The following is a 17,450-nucleotide window of genomic DNA, read 5'->3' as shown; positions in this document are numbered from 1 at the left end:
CCTACACCTTCTGTGATGAAAGGTATGGAATAACTTTTGTATGAACAATGGCTAAATAGACTAGAAATCTTCAACCTAGGAAAGGGATGACTAACAGAGAAACATGAGATGAAATAAAGTAGTTCATTACATGTTTCTCTGTCTTGCCATGTGAAAAATGCAACTAAAACTAGTAGGCATAAGACAGAAAACAAAGAAGAAATATTTATACAAGCTGTAGTTCAGGTGAAAAACTTGCTATAGAATGCTCTGGTTTGGAAAGGTCTACATAGACCTAAAATGTGATTGCATAAATTAATGGAAGAAAAAATGTGTTTAAAAGCCTCTGTGAGTTGTAAATCATTGGGGGTGCTGAAAACTGAATCCTTACAAAATATGTCAAGTTAACACCAAAAGTGGATGTATTCATTACTGATTTTAAAAATTGAAAGTAGGTATATCCTTAGAACAACAGTGCAAGCTGAAGTCAAGTGCACGAAAACATATATTTGAGTCTAGAACACGGTCCATGATACTGAGCAAGTTCAAATTCAGCTCACCTGTGGCCATTAGTACTGGGAATCTTTAGCTGAGTTTGAGTGCTGTTGCACAAGCGCTGTGCAAATGTGAACTAGTGAACTCAGGAACTGATTAGACAAGACAAATTTATTTCCTTTGCAGATCGGCAGACAACATGCAATGAAGTTAATAGACTTTAAACTAGATTGCTCGGGCTGTCAGTTGTACCCAGCTTTCTTGGCCCCAGTCAAGTTCTCAAACACAAGACTGTTCTTCCTCTCTTTAAGTACTTATTTAGTTGTGAACTCTCCAACAAAAGGAAAAGAGAGATAAACAACTTCTTTTTAATCCTTTAGATAACTTACTCCCTGTTACATGACAGTGGCAGAGACTACACATATTTTCACTTGGACTCACAGACAGGCTCAATATACACTGCCTCAAAGTTTGATAGAGAGAAGAAGGGGTCCTATCTTCTAGAAGTCAAGTCAGTAGATGGCTCTGAATCAGCTCGACCTGGAAAACATGGGAAGCCAAACTCTGGTAATGTTGCAAGCATGCAAACATGATTTTACCTGGACTGGTCTCTGAAAACAGAAGCTCTGAAATGCAAAATTAAATGTTAATTTCCTTTTTTTTCCAAGTGTACTTGTGAAACAATGTCCGTTGTTTTGTGGGTTTTTTTTTGTTGTCAGTTTTTTTTGTTTGGTTGGTTTTTTACTGTTTGTCTGTGCAACAGCTGTGTCAGAGATATTTTATATGATGATTAGGCAAGTTTTTTGTTCTGAAATGAAAAGAAAACTAGGGCTTCGTACTTAGTCTAGAGAGTATTTGCTAGCTAGCAAAGATGCACCCATTATCTGTAGGATGCAGATTTTTGGGTAGGGGAAGTGTTTCTCAAAGCACTGGATATGGTACCTTATACAGTCAAAAGTAATTACGAAGCATGAAGCAGGAAAGTTCAAGATAGAAAATCCCATTCTCAGTTGATGGCTGTGCTTAAATAAAGACTTAAAATTTGGCTTTTGTGGCTTCAGGACAAAAAGTTATGACTAAAAACTGTACAAATGCCATATTAGGCATCAGTTATTCACATATTATCTGTTTAAACAAATTGGATGTGACATTCATTTGATATCCAAGTGCTTTTGAGTAATGTTGGTATATATATTGTCCACAACCCTAAGGGTTTGTTTCTGTATTGTCTGCATATTCGTCTTCATCTAATGTGCGGCTAGACAGTTTAAGGAATTGTAGCTGACAGAAGTGGCACAGCTGAGTATTTTAATCTCTTGTTTCTTGTCTCTCCAGACACAGCCTACGTGCGCATTTTTATCAGCGATGTGAATGATAACAAGCCTGTCTTCTCTCAGAGTGTCTATGAAGTAAATGTGGATGAAGACCAAGATGTGGGCTCAACTATCATTACAGTCAGTGCTAATGATGAAGATGAAGGTAAAGTATTGGAATTCCCCATAGCTGTGTCTAAAATATTAATGAGTTAATTTCAGCACACTAAGACATATTTAGTGGTGTTAGAAAGGAAAATGTCTTTTTGTCTCTAGATTTTAAAAATTCTTTTACGTGCGAACTGACTGGCCATGAACATCAGTTCATAATGGAGCTGTGAGGCATAAGTCAAATAACTCTTATTTCAGGAGGTAATGCATTAATGTGGGATGATGTGGAATAATTTCTGTGCCAGCAAATACAAATTTATTATAGATCATACCATTTTCTTACAAATGGGCACCAATAAAAATGTCCTGGTTAACTAGAATGAATCAGACTTGGTTTCAGTGAGATTCATTTGCTTTCTCTATGGATAGTATAGTTGTATTGTTCTTTTTTTTTTTTTTGCTACACATTCTCATATTTGAAACTGGACTTCCTAGATGCATTTGATGAGTCTTAGCTATATTGCTTTATCTGCACATCAGTCAGGAATTCAGCCATAAGTCATGTAAAAATAAGTACATAACCAGTGCTCATAAATCAGAGAGGGAACAGTACAGACTTCCATCTTCTGGCCATGGTGCACTACTAATTTGACTTTGCTGTATGGTGAAACCATACTTTTTTTGTTGCTCAAGTGCCAAAGGACTGTTTTGTGAGCATGTCTGTGAAGTGCAAGTACATCCTGGCTGCATTTGATTCCTCACCCACTCAAGGAGGTGAAGGCAAATGTGGCTAAGTTGTACTGAAGAAGGATTTACCTACTTAAGGAACTTCTATTTTTTTACTTAGGCTGCCTGTAAACCTACTCTGTAGTGTTGGATCAGGGGACCTGATGTGATGGATGTATGGTACTTCATTTCTGTCCTCTTAATAAAGTAAATGATTAAAGATGTAGCTATGAAAGAAGGGAAGAAGAGAAGAAAGGTAATGTGAAGGTAGAGCTTGCAGAAAGGCTTAAAGTCTTTAATTGATCTAAAAGCATTGGCAAATTGGTACTGCATCTGAAATTTTGAGAAGTTCTGTTAAGACTCTCTCCTCTGGCTTGATACATAATTATCCAGTTTTTTTGTAAAGTCTATGCATAAATGAATATGAGTGCAGAATGGTTCTACAGTATGAAGCATTTTATGATAACTCATTCTTACATGCTGAGTGTTAGCAAACAAGAATTTGTCCCATAGCCTTGGCCAGTCATATTGATCCTTCAGTGAATTTGAGTGATCATAAGTAAAAGCAGAATTAATACTTCATTGCAAAGACACATTTTATAATTAGACACAAATTACAATTGGACATACCAGAACTAAAAATACTGATAAGTAATCTGACATAGCTGCATGTTTTAAAAGACGACAAAACTATAATATCAAAATCAGTTATTGTATGATTTATACTTCATCTTAACATCCCATGTTTTAATCTACTTCAAGAAATGTGTGTTTTCTGACACTGTTGGTAATTGACAGGAACAAATGCTAAATTACGGTATCAGATCACAGCTGGAAACACAGGAGGAGTACTTGATGTAGAACCAGAAACAGGAGCCATTTTTATTGCCCAACCACTGGATTATGAAGAAACAAAAATGTATGAGATTCAGTTGTTGGCCTCTGATGGGAAATGGGAAGATTATGCAGTTGTCATCATCAATGTCATGAATAAAAATGATGAGACTCCAGTTTTCTCTATCAATGAATACTATGGAAGTATAATTGAGGAACTGGATGGGTTACCAGTCTTTGTACTTCAGGTAGTGTATGCAGTTTCAGAGATTATAATATTTCAATGAAAGAGCACAGATTACTCTGGTACAATTATGTTAATAACAATTCAGCACAGATATATTAATTAAATTTAGTTTTATTGAGTTGTTTTGTCAGTGGATGAAGAAAAAATGGACTTTTATGGAAAAATAATTACAAAGATAGTAAGTAGGATAAGCAGGATGGATCATTTATGATCCTAAAAAGTAAATCATTAACATTTTAAAGTATCTATCAGAATAGCATAGTTCAATTACCTCTACAAATACAAAAAAAACCCTTTACTATTTTATTATTAGAATATCTACATTGTTATTGTAGTGCAAAGCATATTTATCTCCTCTGAATTGTCCCTCAGCCACCTCTCATTTGCCATTCATCTGGCATGCACATATTAATATCATGTCATATACTTTTGCTTGGGCTTGTTTAGACTGTAGTACCATATAGGATATAAAGCAATCACTGCGTATCTTGTAATTCCTGTGTCTTTGTTTTCAAAACTTCCGTAGGTTAAGGCAAATGATCCTGACAGTAATGTGGATGAAGGAGATTTGAGATACTCATTGCATGGGCACGGTGCAGCTGATATTTTCACAATAGATGAGAAAACGGGCAGCGTTTACTCACACAAGATGCTGGACCGGGAAGAGCGTGCATTGTGGAGATTTGTTGTATTGGCTACTGATGAAGGTGGAGAAGGACTTACGGGATTTGCTGATGTAATTATTAATGTGTGGGATATAAATGACAATGCACCTATGTTCACATGCATGCCCGATGATTGCAATGGGAGTGTCTTTGAAAATTCTCCTGCAGACACGTTAGTCATGGAAATGGGTGCAGTCGATCGTGATGATCCAAATGTAGGTCTTAATGCTGTCCTGACTTACAGGATAACAGAGAATGTAAAAAACGAGTTTGGTGCTGACATGTTTAATATCAATCCCAATACTGGTACAATCCATGTAGCAGGGGGAATGCTGGACAGAGAAAGGACTGACAATTATTTTCTCATTGTTGAAGCAAGAGATGGGGGAGGGCTAACAGGAACTGGCACTGCCACTGTCTGTATTGCAGATGTCAATGATCATGTACCTAAATTCACAAAAAAGATGTGGCAGGCAACAATTCCGGAAAACAGTGCCATCGACTCAGAAGTTCTGCAAGTGTGTGCTACAGATGCAGATGTTGGGGAAAATGCTGACTTAATATTCAGTATCATCGAGGGAGACCCAGATCAGAAGTTTTATATTGAGAATTACAAAGAATGGCAATGTGCCACTATTCGACTGAAACAAACCCTGGATTTTGAGAATGCACGTGAAAGGCAGTTTAATCTTACTATTACAGTGGAAGATCTTGATTTTTCTAGTATTGCAGTGTGCCTGATAGAAGTTGAAGACTTTAATGACCACAGCCCAGTTTTTCTTTCTAAGTTTATTCAGACAAGCCCTTTCTTTGAAAACATGCCTGTAGGTACCACAGTAACCACAGTGAGAGCCACAGACAAGGATTCTGGTTTGAATGGGGACATTATATATTCTATGAAGTCAGATTCGGATCCTCTGAGACAGTTTGAGGTTGACCAACATGGTCATGTGATCGTGGCAAGTACTCTAGATCGTGAAGTCATTCAGAAATACAGTTTAATTGTTCAAGCTTCAGATCAAGGAACACCTGCCTGCACAGGAAGTGTTACAGTTTTGATAAACTTGCTTGATGTTAATGACAATGGACCAAGGTTTGAGGCACCATACATGCCTGTAGTTTGGGAAAATATATTGAAGCCTGAAATAGTGTATATGAACCATACGTCAAAACTGCTTCATGCTTTTGATCCAGACAGTGAGGAAAATGGGCCACCCTTTACATTTTCATTGCCACCAGAGTATCAGAATTCTTTGGATTTTTCTCTTACTGACAACCGAAATAACACAGCAACTGTAACTGCTTTGAGGTCCTTTGACAGAGAAAAGCAGAAGGTGTTTCATCTGCCAATAGTTATAACAGATAGTGGGATTCCAGCTATGAGCTCTACAAACACCCTAACTATAACAATTGGTGATGAAAATGACAACTGCCATGAATCTGGCCATAAGGAAGTCTATATGTACAGTTACGAAGGTAAGTGCTATCTGGATATTATATCAGATTCATGAATATAGCACAGTTTTACACATAATTTCTTTCTTGCAGTTCTTTCTTTAATTTTTTAAATGGTTTACATCTTTCAAAACTGAAACTCCAGTTCTGTAGACTACTAAATAAAGTGGAATTAGTAAAGTATATTTGCAAGGCTGAGACCCTGGTGTGTAAAAGATCACCTAACAAAAAACTGTGAGCTGCAAACAAGTATATACTGCACTTGCAGAAAAAACAGTATTTTTATAAACCAATAAAATCCATTTTCCATTCACTAGTTTTCACCTACACAGAGGAGAAGTTTTTTGTGTGTGCACACATGATTTGGAAAGTATTTGATGCAGAGAGATCTGGAGATGAGAATGGCAGAACTAAAGCAACTTAGGGAAGCAGAGATTCATAGATGAGCCCTACCCAGAAACTGTAGATCAGTCCCACCTCCACTGTGACAGCCACTCTGTGGTTGAGCAGGATAGAAATCCCGTGAAAGGAGCTTTCCTGCTGGCAAGAAAGGATCCAAGAGAAAGCTGGGTCACTGCTTTTGTAGGAGAAGAATAATCTCTGGGGTGCAGTAATTGACTGCTTCCTAGAACATATAGTCTTTGAACTGAGGGGGGGGGGGGGGGAGAAAAAAGATGCTGTTCTAGATGTGTTCTTGAGTGGTGCACAGTACCTAGTTCAAGACATACTAAAAGGAGAGCTGCTCTGTTATAGCAGCCATGGTACTACGAGGTTTAACATTGTAGTGGGAGAGAGCAGAGCAAATGCATCCATTACATGAATGCTTTATGTTTTCTCATCGGAGTGGTTTAGCAGAGGATGAACAGTTTAATAATATTTTCTAAAATTTGTCTTGAATTTCTATTAATGTGGTTTTTTTTCCTGAAATTACCTGTAAAACTTGACCTTAAACTAGTCCTGGTGGCCCTTATTAAGCATGGTTTATTATGCCTTTCCCCAAATATTCCATTCCAGATAGACTTGGCTATATCTCACTTATCATTGCAATCATAGAATTTCTGATAAATATTAGAGAAGATTAATCTATAGAAGGTATTTTTGCAATGAATTATTTTTGCTGAATTCAGTATGCCTAAATTAGAAAAAGATGTGACCAGATCCTACCATAGAAGTGAGAGAATGAAGATTTGAACCTTAAAAATTTCCCATTTTGCTGGATCTTGGCTGTGGAATTCAAAGGTCTCCTTTTCTGGAGTTGCTTCTTTCGCTGTTTTAGAACCGCTGCTTGGATGTTCCACTTCTGTGACAGCCCACAGGGTCCTGGAAAAAGGGCCAAGAACTGGCTTAGCTTGGTGGCTTTTTGCCCATTTCCTTTTCTTAGTCATGTCCTTCTCTCCCAGCTGTGCCCCTCAAGATGCTCTGCTTCTTGTGCTGGATTCCCCTGGTGTGCTGTTTGGAATAGTAGAGTAGTAATGAAACATTTGGGGATTAACTCCTGATGTGGTAATTTTTTTTTTTTTTTTTTTGTCTGAGAATTTTATATAGAGTTGTATTTATGTATCATTCTGTTGTTGTTTTGTGTTGTTTTCAGCTTTCCTTCTTTCATGTGACATCTGTAATGTACTCACCTTTCCTGAACTGGCAGAAATCATATTACAGGCTATGCGTTATTTTAAGAGTCTTGGATCATAACCATCACGAAACTGAGCAGGAATCTGAAAATAATAAATGCAGTAATGAATGTGGCAGAATATAAAGTGCACTGAAAAGCAAAAATTAAATGCAGATTTATTATAATTTATCTCAACAGGAAAATGGTCAACAACAGTGCTTGGGGAAGTGTTTGCACCAGATCAAGATGACTGGGACAATAAAACATTTCTCTCTGAAGGAAAACTGCTCAAGTGAGGATTGTATTTGTGTCAAAATGAGTAATATTTATGCTTCTGTAATTATTTTACTCACCATGTATCTCTCTTGTTCAGGATGTGCATAAAGCCAGGGTTATTGAGTGTATTAAGGGATGTACCTTCTGAATGCTCTTTTTCTTTTTTACTTGTGTAACTAAGTATTAAGAAATTAATGCATACAATATTTTTTTGCAAGAGAATGCAGGATCACACCCTGATGTTGATTTTTAATCAGATGTCATCATTAATTTATTTAAAAATGTGCATTCTGTGAGATCCAATTTAAAAATAGGCAGAGTTTTTAATACTTGCCCTCAAATATTAGAGTTGATAGAATACAAATCCCAGATTTAAAAGGGGAGAATGGTGTCATTTCGTCAAAAATGGAAGGGAATTTGGCAGTTTCCATTGATGGCTAAATTTACAATTGCATATGAAAACCATGACTCTTAGATTAGTGGAGTTTTTTTGGTTAATTAAAATGTTGACGTGGATCCTTAATTCCTGCGTATACATTATTTTTCATATCATAAAGTGAGATGGCATATAGCATAATTGTATGTTGTTTGAATACAGAGAAAGGATGTGAAAATGAATGAGAATTTTTGTCTCCACTGTGAATAAGAGTTTAGAAGCTTAATATAGCCCAAAATTAAAGACTGACTTTCTGTGCATCAGCAGCCCCTGGATCTGTTCCCATATTAAGAGGTTACTGTTCTGTAATAGTGGTCATGGAATATTTCCATAATTACTGATTACTGTCCCTTTGCGGAGGCAAATGAAGATGATATCAGAGATTTCATACAGACCTTATTCTGTTCCAGATGGATAAATGAGCATCTGGAATGACTTTGTGTGGTTTTGTCACTTTCTATTACTTATCTCTGAGACCTGCCCATGATGACTATGTTGAACCCTGTGGTTCAGCTACAGACTGCTTTTATTCAGGATTGGGAAAGTCTGGGGATTTGGGAGTGGCAGGAGCACATTTTTATAAACTCTGCAGATTGTCATTTCTGAATTAAGGTGCTTCTGGTGCTTTTCTGAGGTTGTTTGCTAATTCCCATACATTTTGATCCTATAACCTTCATAGTAATGTTTAAGGCCTTCTGAATTATGTTAATTAATAAAGTAAGTTCTCAATTTTGGTTTATGTCTAGGTCTTTTAGATTAAATCAGAGGACTGGTTCTTTGATGATGGTGGATAACACTTCTCAAGGAATATACAACTTAAAAGTTAGAGTTTCTGATGGAGTTTGTCCTGATGTTGTATCTACGGTACAAATCCATGTCAGAGAGCTGGAAAACGAAGCCATACAAAACTCAGCCACTGTGCGTCTGTCAGGTTAGTTTTATTTGCTGATATGAGTTTAGATCAGCTGCTTCTGTAACTATATGATTATATGATGTAGGTATTACTATATCAATACTTGATTTTCTTATCACTATAGGGCACTTTCTGTTATGTTTCCATATTGTTAAATATGAAATAAATTGTGAACTTAACCTGTGGTCTCCCACTATTTCATGTTTGTTTATTTTTGAATCCCAAACTCAGATATCACAGCAGAGGAGTTCATAAGGAGAGATGAACATGGCAAAACAAGACATGACAAGTTCAAGGAATTACTAGCAAAAATGTTACCTGCTAAGCTTAGTGATATCATTGTCTTCAGTGTGATGAACATTGATGGAAAACAGACAGATATAAGATTTGCAGTCCGTGATGGCTTGGCATATTACAGACCTGAGAAACTGCATGCTGAGATGGCAGCATTTAAAAATGAGGTATATTCTCTAGGGTTATCATGCATCTATGTAATTCACCTAAATACCGAGTTTGCAAGGTATATATCCCAAACCCCTGCGGAAGAATATGCTAGATCTACAAGTAAGTTTTTTGTGCTTCACTCAGGACAAAAACACTTGTCAAGAAAGTGCTTAATTCAAGCTTTCTCCCTTCTCTTCAGTCCCATACATACAATTATTATATGGTTGTACTAACTTCTGGTTCAATAAACATAACCACTTTTTAGTCACAGAAAGATGGACCTCCGTTCCCATCGTGGTAGCCTGTGTTTTCTCCAGTCAGTATTTCAATGTGTAATCTATCAGACTTTTGAATATGAAATCTGAAGAATCCCTAGGAGCTGAAGTGGTACTGTAGTATACAGAATGTCTTGAAGATGACAGCTTTTTGGATGTGCCAGATGCTGATGGACATACCCAAATCATCAGCTTGTGGTTAAACACTTAGAGTACAGGCTTGATGCCACCCAGATGGAGATGCTACTGTACAAAGAGATGACAGTCCATAGAAAAAATCTTGCTGGCAGGAATATGCAGGTTAGAAAAAGAGTTACAACAGATAAGTGAGATGGAGACAACTGATTTTGTGAGAGAACAACTTCAAATACAAAGGGACACCCTCCCCCAACTTTTTTTACTGTCATAAGGGGAAAACAGTTTTTGAATGCAGGATGTTTTCTTCCCCTTCCTTATGCTCCCTAACAGTCCTACTCTCTTACAGATCATGTATGCTCTGTAACTCAGTTACCCTGATATGGTCTGTCTTGGTCCCACTTTTATTTTCTGTAGTTCTCCAGATTTTGGTTTACTGAAGTCCTGCAGATGCTGCTGAATAGACACTAAAGCTGCTATCTTGCACAAAGGCAAGATGCCACTGCTTGGCTTGTAACTTGCCCTGGACAAGGCAGCACTTCCTGACATGTCATTTGTGGCTGTGGGGGCATATTTGAGTTTAATATGTGGTACATCTTATGGAAGACTTTTGCTGAAGAGAAAACAGCACTTTCCATTTTTGTGAACGTTGTAGGGTCTGCCTGATTCTGGGAACCAGCCAAGAATATCTTAATTTACCACCTGCCTACATCTTATTGTATCTTAAATAGTTGTGTGGATTATAAGACTCTTCAGAGTGACCAAGTAGGAAATACCAGAGACAGATAGTATTCATGAAACATAATGACTGCTTCTTTTGCATATTTATTGAATTACTGCAACAATAATATAGAAAATTGCATAGATTTCAAATATTCTGTGCCATAATATATGGCAGGTGAATTCATCAAAGTGGTAACAAGAGGATTGCTTCACATATTTTAATGAAAAAATATGTTTGTATTAATTATATATCACCTTTCAATATTTAATGAATAGCTCTAGTGAGTAATCGCCAGTAGTTTACAGAAACCCAATCATAGCTGGAGAATTTCTCCAGTAGTTTTTATACATAAGTTTAACTACAAATATAGAAAATAAGTAATTAGCACTGGAATTATTCATTGAATTGCTAAATAAATAATATGTTTGCATTACCTCCTTGGGATATAGCTTTACAACAACTATTTTTATTTAGCAGAAAAATAATCCATCCTAATACTCTAAAGGAGCAAAGGTTGTTTATATACGCTATGTTTTTCTATAACAGCATTACATAGCTGTCTAAATGTGCATTATATACTCTCCACTAATGGTGATGGATGTGGGCAGCAGACATGAAACTGCATTGACAGGATGTATCATGTCATTATAAAGTACATTTTATGCCTTTGGGGACATGTTTTTCAATACATGTTATAATATCTGAGGATATACTGACAATTATAAAGGTCAAAGTTTTTACAGTGGTGAATTGAGATGACTGCACAAGTAAAAAAAAAAAATACCAGCACTTTAGTATTCATGTGTTTGTTTTGGTCTTTTCAAACCTTATTTTAAAAATATTTGTCATACGTTTTATCATTTGAAAAAATACCTATTAAATGTATAAATAAGAGAGTCTAAGCCTGATCTTACGTTGTTAGTTTTACATTTGTATACCTCAGTGTATACCACTGTGAGAGTAGTGAGGTCTCTTGTATTCACGTTTGGGTACTAAATACATGCCATTTTAATGTATTCGAATCACTAAATACAAATCAAATTTTGAAGCTTTATAGGCACCTGTGCAAAATCCCCAAACAAGTAGAAGGAAGAAATCTGTTGTGCCAAGAAACAAACTTAGTGATAACTTAGTCCAGCGCGTGGACTACTGGCTGAAGTACGAAAGGTCTGAAACAATGGCAGCCCTGTTACTGTCCTCAGGCTTACGGTGAACAGCTTGCTCCTCTTCTTTGTGCTTTCTGCTAGTTCTTTGGTCTGTTCCGATTAGAAGTTGCAAACTGCCAAAACACTATTACTATGTCACGAGACCTGTATATGAAGTGAGGCTCTTTTCTTTATTTGGGTATTTGGGCTTTCAGGTGCAACCCCAATTAATGATAAAAACAATGAACTAGCAAAGATTAATGTAGAATAGAATATAGCATCCAGTATGCTGAGTTGACTGCACTTTGTTTCAGACAGTTTGACATTGAATGTAGGTTTATGGGGCACGAATCAGTAGGCTGAAACCTAATTGCTACGAAGTGGTCATGTCAGGCCATTCTCTGTGGATATTATTATTGAATGCAGCTCAGCCCTGCGTTTTCCTGTGTCTGTATCCTTATGTGCAAGAGAACGTAAGAAATAATGTCTGGGTATAGCTTACGAGGAAGAATTTTTATCCTGGCTTGAGCTAAAACCTACCTGTTGCTATCAGGGTGCAGAGAAGTGTGATGCGGACAACACAGCTCGGAAGGTGGAGTATCACTGCTCTCAGAGTTTTGATCCTTGGAAATAATGTTAGTATGCCAGTACAGATATAACATGTTTGCAGGCAGTCGTGTCAATGATTAAGTTTTTAGGAAATACTGCTACTCTAAATTTTTTCGATTTTTTTTCCTGTATTTGTCAAATCATTTTGCTTGCCTGTAGAGTCAGGGATGTTACTAATTAATACTCAGGAAACTAACGCATTCCATTAAGTCTATGATGGCTTAGACTTTTCAGAAATTAATAAGTAAGTAAAAGCATTCATTAGGACAAGACTGGTGATGTGTTAAACTGTATTTTCTCTTAGATCCAGTCAGCTTTACAACTGAACATTTCACAGATCGATGTAGATGAATGCAGGAGTGCAAATTGTAGTGAGGGCAATGGTTGTACAAACTACCTCACCGTGAGTGACGTCCCAACAGTGATGGATACTGGAAGCGTGTCGTTTGTCTCGGTAACAACCACCATCAATGCGGTCTGCACCTGTTCAGCTAGGGACCGAGTTCATCAGTCTTGTTCCTCCTACCCTCGAAGCCCTTGTCTCAATGGTGGGATGTGTATTGACACTTTGAATGGTTACAGGTGAGGAAACTTGTATTGCAGATTCTCCTACCTTTTTTTTTTTTTTTTTAATTTCTATTTTTAAAGTGTCGAGTGGAGCTTACAAGATACAGGTCTAAAAAAAAATAAATCATAAGTGTACTTCTGACTGAAGGAGCCCACGAGTGCACTGGAGTGTAAACCTAATGACAACAGGGTCTTTACTAACGGCCCAATAATGGTGCTGTAGTCCTGAAAGCTGTCAAGATAGTGTGTGAGTAAGAAAGAAAACCCTGGGGGAAAAACCAGTGATATTAACACATGTCATTTTTTAAAAGCACCTAATTCAGTATGAAGGAATGGGAAGTGTGCTCTGGGTTTTATTTCACTTTTTTCTTTTCCAGAAGTGTAATAATAAAGGCGAATCTCAGTGGTAGCAGCAGGGATGTAGGGGGGAGTGAAATGTAGTTTAAACAATGGGTAATAAGGAGCTTAAAAAATATTAGATAGGAAACTTGCTTTATTACAGCATCAGCTGGCACACACTAGTATTCCTTTAGGGAAATTGTACTGGTTTATTCTATGAATTAACCTCCCTGAGTTTTCTCTGTAATAAATTGACCAACTGATGTTTGGTGTTCTGTGTTACTTAGGGAAAGAATTCATCGTTCTCAAACCCACTTTTTTTTTAAAATGGAGATACTATAGCGGATAAATACGCTTTTTACTCTTAAAATATTTTGATAATTGGCAAGCACCCTGAGACTCTGCTAAAATCTTTATTGTTTCACTGCTATTGTGAATCACTGTACTGTGATTTAAGGGCTACATTTGTTGCATGTAAAACCAAAAAAAAGTTGAACATTGGGGAATCTTGACTATTTTTTGTGTTTGTGCTCTTTCAGATGTCTTTGTCCTGCTTCATTTCATGGCCCAGACTGCCAGCAGACTAAGCACAGTTTCCATGGAAATGGTTATGCATGGTTTCGTCCCATCAGGCCTTGTTTTGAAAGCTCACTCTCTTTAGAGTTTATTACTGTGGTTCCAGATGGACTTTTACTATATAGTGGTCCTTTATCAAATCCAGAACCTGGGAGTACAGAGAACTTCATTGCAATAGGTACTTCTGCAAAAATGTGTGAAAAAATTAACTGTCTTTTGGGAATGAGTTGCCTGCAAACAGTGTAGTAGTTACAGTATGAATTCTGTCTCTCAATATTATGAGATAATTTATTTTCTGGTTTGAAAATATTTTGAAATATTTCCTAATAGGTCTTTCTTCTTTGAGGTCTATTTTTGTAGCCTGCACCCATGGCTTTAGGTCCATTGCAGAGTTGTAGAAGTCAAAGGGAAAGGAAAACTGCAGTACTATAAGGGAATTTAGGTACTTTGAAGATAGATATTACATGATTAATGCAGTCTTAGTTGCATGTCATTCTTATCTAGTTTGGTGAGAAGAGAAGTTCACTTAGACTGCTTTCAGTCTCGGGGTATTTTTGCCCTTGTTTTTTAAACAGTCAATGATTTGATGGATGAATCCAGCCCCCATGTGCAACTGTAGGAAAATCTATATGCAAGTAGAAGTCATTGCTTTATGTTGACACATATTTAAAAGGTTACTGCTGCTTGTTTTTTGTGAATTGATATACAAGATGCACAGTGTGGTTGGTATTTTATGTTTTCCTAATTAATTGAAAGGTAATGTTGTTGGATATTGTTAATAATTTACCTCTTTTTTGCTTTGTTTTGCAGTTACTTGTAAATTTGAGTAGAAGATGGGAGGGAGTAAAACCTGCATGTGTTAATTGTTTTAGAGCATTATAAAATTGCACATTGCTTATCAGGAATTAGTTTCAGTGTTTTGACAGAGAAGAGGCACAATCTAAAGCATAAAAATAAGTACTATATTGAATGTTTCGGCATAAGAGAAGTCTTAGAATAGAATTCTAGTTATTTCTGTAGTGAACCCCACTTTATGTGACTAGCAATAACCATTAAAACAGTACATTCACTAACTGCTAACATATCCCAAATGGAAAGATCCTTGTAGCTGAATTTAATTTCTTGTTCATGTTGTATGAGAACTCTCCAATGGTATTCCTGTGCTGAAGATAAGCCATGGCTCAGGTTTTGTGATGCTGCAGTTTCCAAGTCATCTGAATGTAGCAGACAAAAAATGGCATCGACTAGAAGTCAGAACCAATGGTCAGGTGAGTTATTTGATCCCCCCCCCCCCTCCCCACCCCCCAATCAGGATTATTTATATTTCCAATAGTATTTCCCTGTGCAGAAACAGGAGGGTAGAAAAAACAGACTGGGTAATTATATGTATTATTCTGACTGTGCTTGTAGATTTGATGAATAATACAAATTTTGGGAAGACAGCATTGTCAGTTCTAAACCTACCTATGTTGCAATCCATATTCTGGGATCAGAGGAATTTTTTTTCCTGTTTTTTAAGCTCTGCAGCACATGTGGAATGTGCATAAAGGCTTAGTTGTAATTTGCAAATTCAATGTACGCAATTGGACACTGAAATCAATTACCCATGCAGAAAAAGCAGGTAATTATTTATTTGCAAATGCAGTTACAGTTTTTGTGAAAGTTAAGGTTAAGCCACTCAGAAGCATAAATTAAATGCAGAGTGAAGTGCCTTCTTTGTTAAATGGTTCCATTTTGGCTTTACTGGTTATTGCAAGATGGAAAATGGAACAGGAAAAAAACCCAACCCTTTTTGCTTGATGGTATGCAAAAAGAAAAAGATGAAAATTTGATATAACTTTTTTTATTGAATTTTACAGAACTTCTTAATTCAGTAATCCTATGTTTTGGTGTAGGATGTTCGATTCACTTTGGATCACTGCAGTGCAGCTGTTGTTTCAGAGATAGAAGGAGTAGGCAAATGGCTGTCCACTGAAGATCGTACAAATTGTGAAGTCCTTGGGTCTGTTCCACGAAGAGCAAGGTGCATTTCTGGAGATTCAATGAAAGACAGTTTATTCTAAGGCCTTTGAACATTTTACCTATCAAATTGAAGCCAAGTTAATAATGACTGGGAACATAAAAGTGTTTGCGTTTCCTGAGACCTTCTGGGCCGAGTCTGGACCTTAAAGCACTGAACAAATTTTAAGGAACCAGTCTTCCTCCGAGTAGTGTTGCAATACTAAATGAAAACCCCAGAACACTATGTGCCTAATACTGGAGGTTTTGTGGGTACTGTGTACTGTTCCTTATCCACAGGATTTCTCACTTTATTTATCGAGTCACTGTAAGTCTGTTCTTGAAAACCTCATGAAATTAGGCCAGTTGACATTTTAATGGCAGTAACTCTGGACCCTCAACCAATCTTACTACCTGTTTGGTGTAAGTCTGAGGGCTCCTACTGACAACCTTCAGCGAACGTATTAAGGCAGACTAACATGTCAGGGTCTCCAGTTGATCCAAGGTTACTGCCTTTATAGCAGAGTCAGAGGAAGTGCACAAGTATCCATACCTCAGCTGTTCACTTCACAGCCTGGTCTACTCCTACAAACTGCTGATTAAAGTAGGCTGGTGCTGGTGTGCCTGGCTGTGGGCTGCAGTGTCTCGTAATGAGACATACGATCCACCTGTGTTTGTGTTGCAGCAAAGTAATGCAGCCAAGGCGTGGTAATGACTCTGGTGGTTTAAATTGCTTGTACTGTTGGGTCAGCCCTCAGCCTCAGTTAAAACTGCAAAAGTTGGAAAATCTTATTCAAAGAGCAGTTATTACATTCAAAGCAGAAGGGTATGTTCAGCTGCATTCTGCAAGGGTTTGGATTCAGTATAATTCAGTCCTTTGGACTGATGCTTATTGCCCTTGCTGATGACACCAAGCTGGAAGAAATGACCAGTGTTTTAGAGGGCATGGCTTGGAATTAAAAATGATCTCAGTAAACTGAAAATTGGACCTGGAAGAACACTGTGTTTTTCCACTACGACAAAGGGCCAAGTACTGCATGCAGGCAGACATAACCAGCCTCACAAGTAGAGAGAAGGGAACAAATGTGAAGTAAACTCTACAGATGGTACTCGGAAAGCGAGTGAGCCAGCAATGCCACGTTAATGTGAAAAAGGCAAGCACTACACAGTAATGCTTCAAGATGTATACATCTCAAAGACATGGGAAGTAATTCTTCCACTCTGGTAGGCACTGTTGGGGCTCAGCTGGAGTACTGGGTCCAGTTTGTGCACTGTAGTGCAGGATAGATATGTACCAACTGGGTATAGTCCAGAGAAGAGCAGTGACTGTAATCAGCTTGCCTTGAGAATAAAACCTATCAAGGATGAAGGAATTGAGGTCACTTAACTGAAAGAAGGGAAAACTGAGGAGAGAGATGATAAGTCTCAGTGTACATAAAAGAACACTACAAAGAGGATTTAGACAATCTCTTCTGTACAGGGCCTTAAGTTACAGTGAGGAATATTCGGGTTATATTTTAGAGAAACCTTTGTACTAATAAAGATACTTGAGGTGTGGAATAGATAGTCCCAGCAA

The 17,450-nt window shown here is 37.3% G+C and overlaps 1 protein-coding gene across 2 annotated transcripts in view; it reads left to right on the top strand.

Moving 5' to 3' along the window:
* Positions 1–17,450, top strand: part of LOC126040371 (neural-cadherin-like) — a 69,837-nt gene that overhangs the window by 34,177 nt on the left and 18,210 nt on the right. For both annotated transcript variants that reach the window (XR_007506624.1, XM_049804634.1), the window contains exons 15-25: positions 855–1,041; positions 1,810–1,953; positions 3,423–3,706; positions 4,232–5,846; positions 7,636–7,729; positions 8,896–9,080; positions 9,294–9,523; positions 12,699–12,976; positions 13,840–14,054; positions 15,017–15,144; positions 15,772–15,899. Coding sequence is in view for 1 of the 2 variants with exons in the window: in XM_049804634.1 (XP_049660591.1) it covers positions 855–1,041; positions 1,810–1,953; positions 3,423–3,706; positions 4,232–5,846; positions 7,636–7,729; positions 8,896–9,080; positions 9,294–9,523; positions 12,699–12,976; positions 13,840–14,054; positions 15,017–15,144; positions 15,772–15,899 (3,488 nt within the window). In the remaining variant the exon portion in view is untranslated. The remainder of the gene's footprint in view (positions 1–854; positions 1,042–1,809; positions 1,954–3,422; positions 3,707–4,231; positions 5,847–7,635; positions 7,730–8,895; positions 9,081–9,293; positions 9,524–12,698; positions 12,977–13,839; positions 14,055–15,016; positions 15,145–15,771; positions 15,900–17,450) is intronic.

Source organism: Accipiter gentilis, chromosome 7, assembly GCF_929443795.1.
Source record: "Accipiter gentilis chromosome 7, bAccGen1.1, whole genome shotgun sequence".
Taxonomy (NCBI): Eukaryota; Metazoa; Chordata; class Aves; order Accipitriformes; family Accipitridae; genus Astur; species Astur gentilis.
The sequence above is the reverse complement of the archived record's forward strand: the minus strand, read 5'-3'. Positions and strand labels throughout refer to the sequence as shown.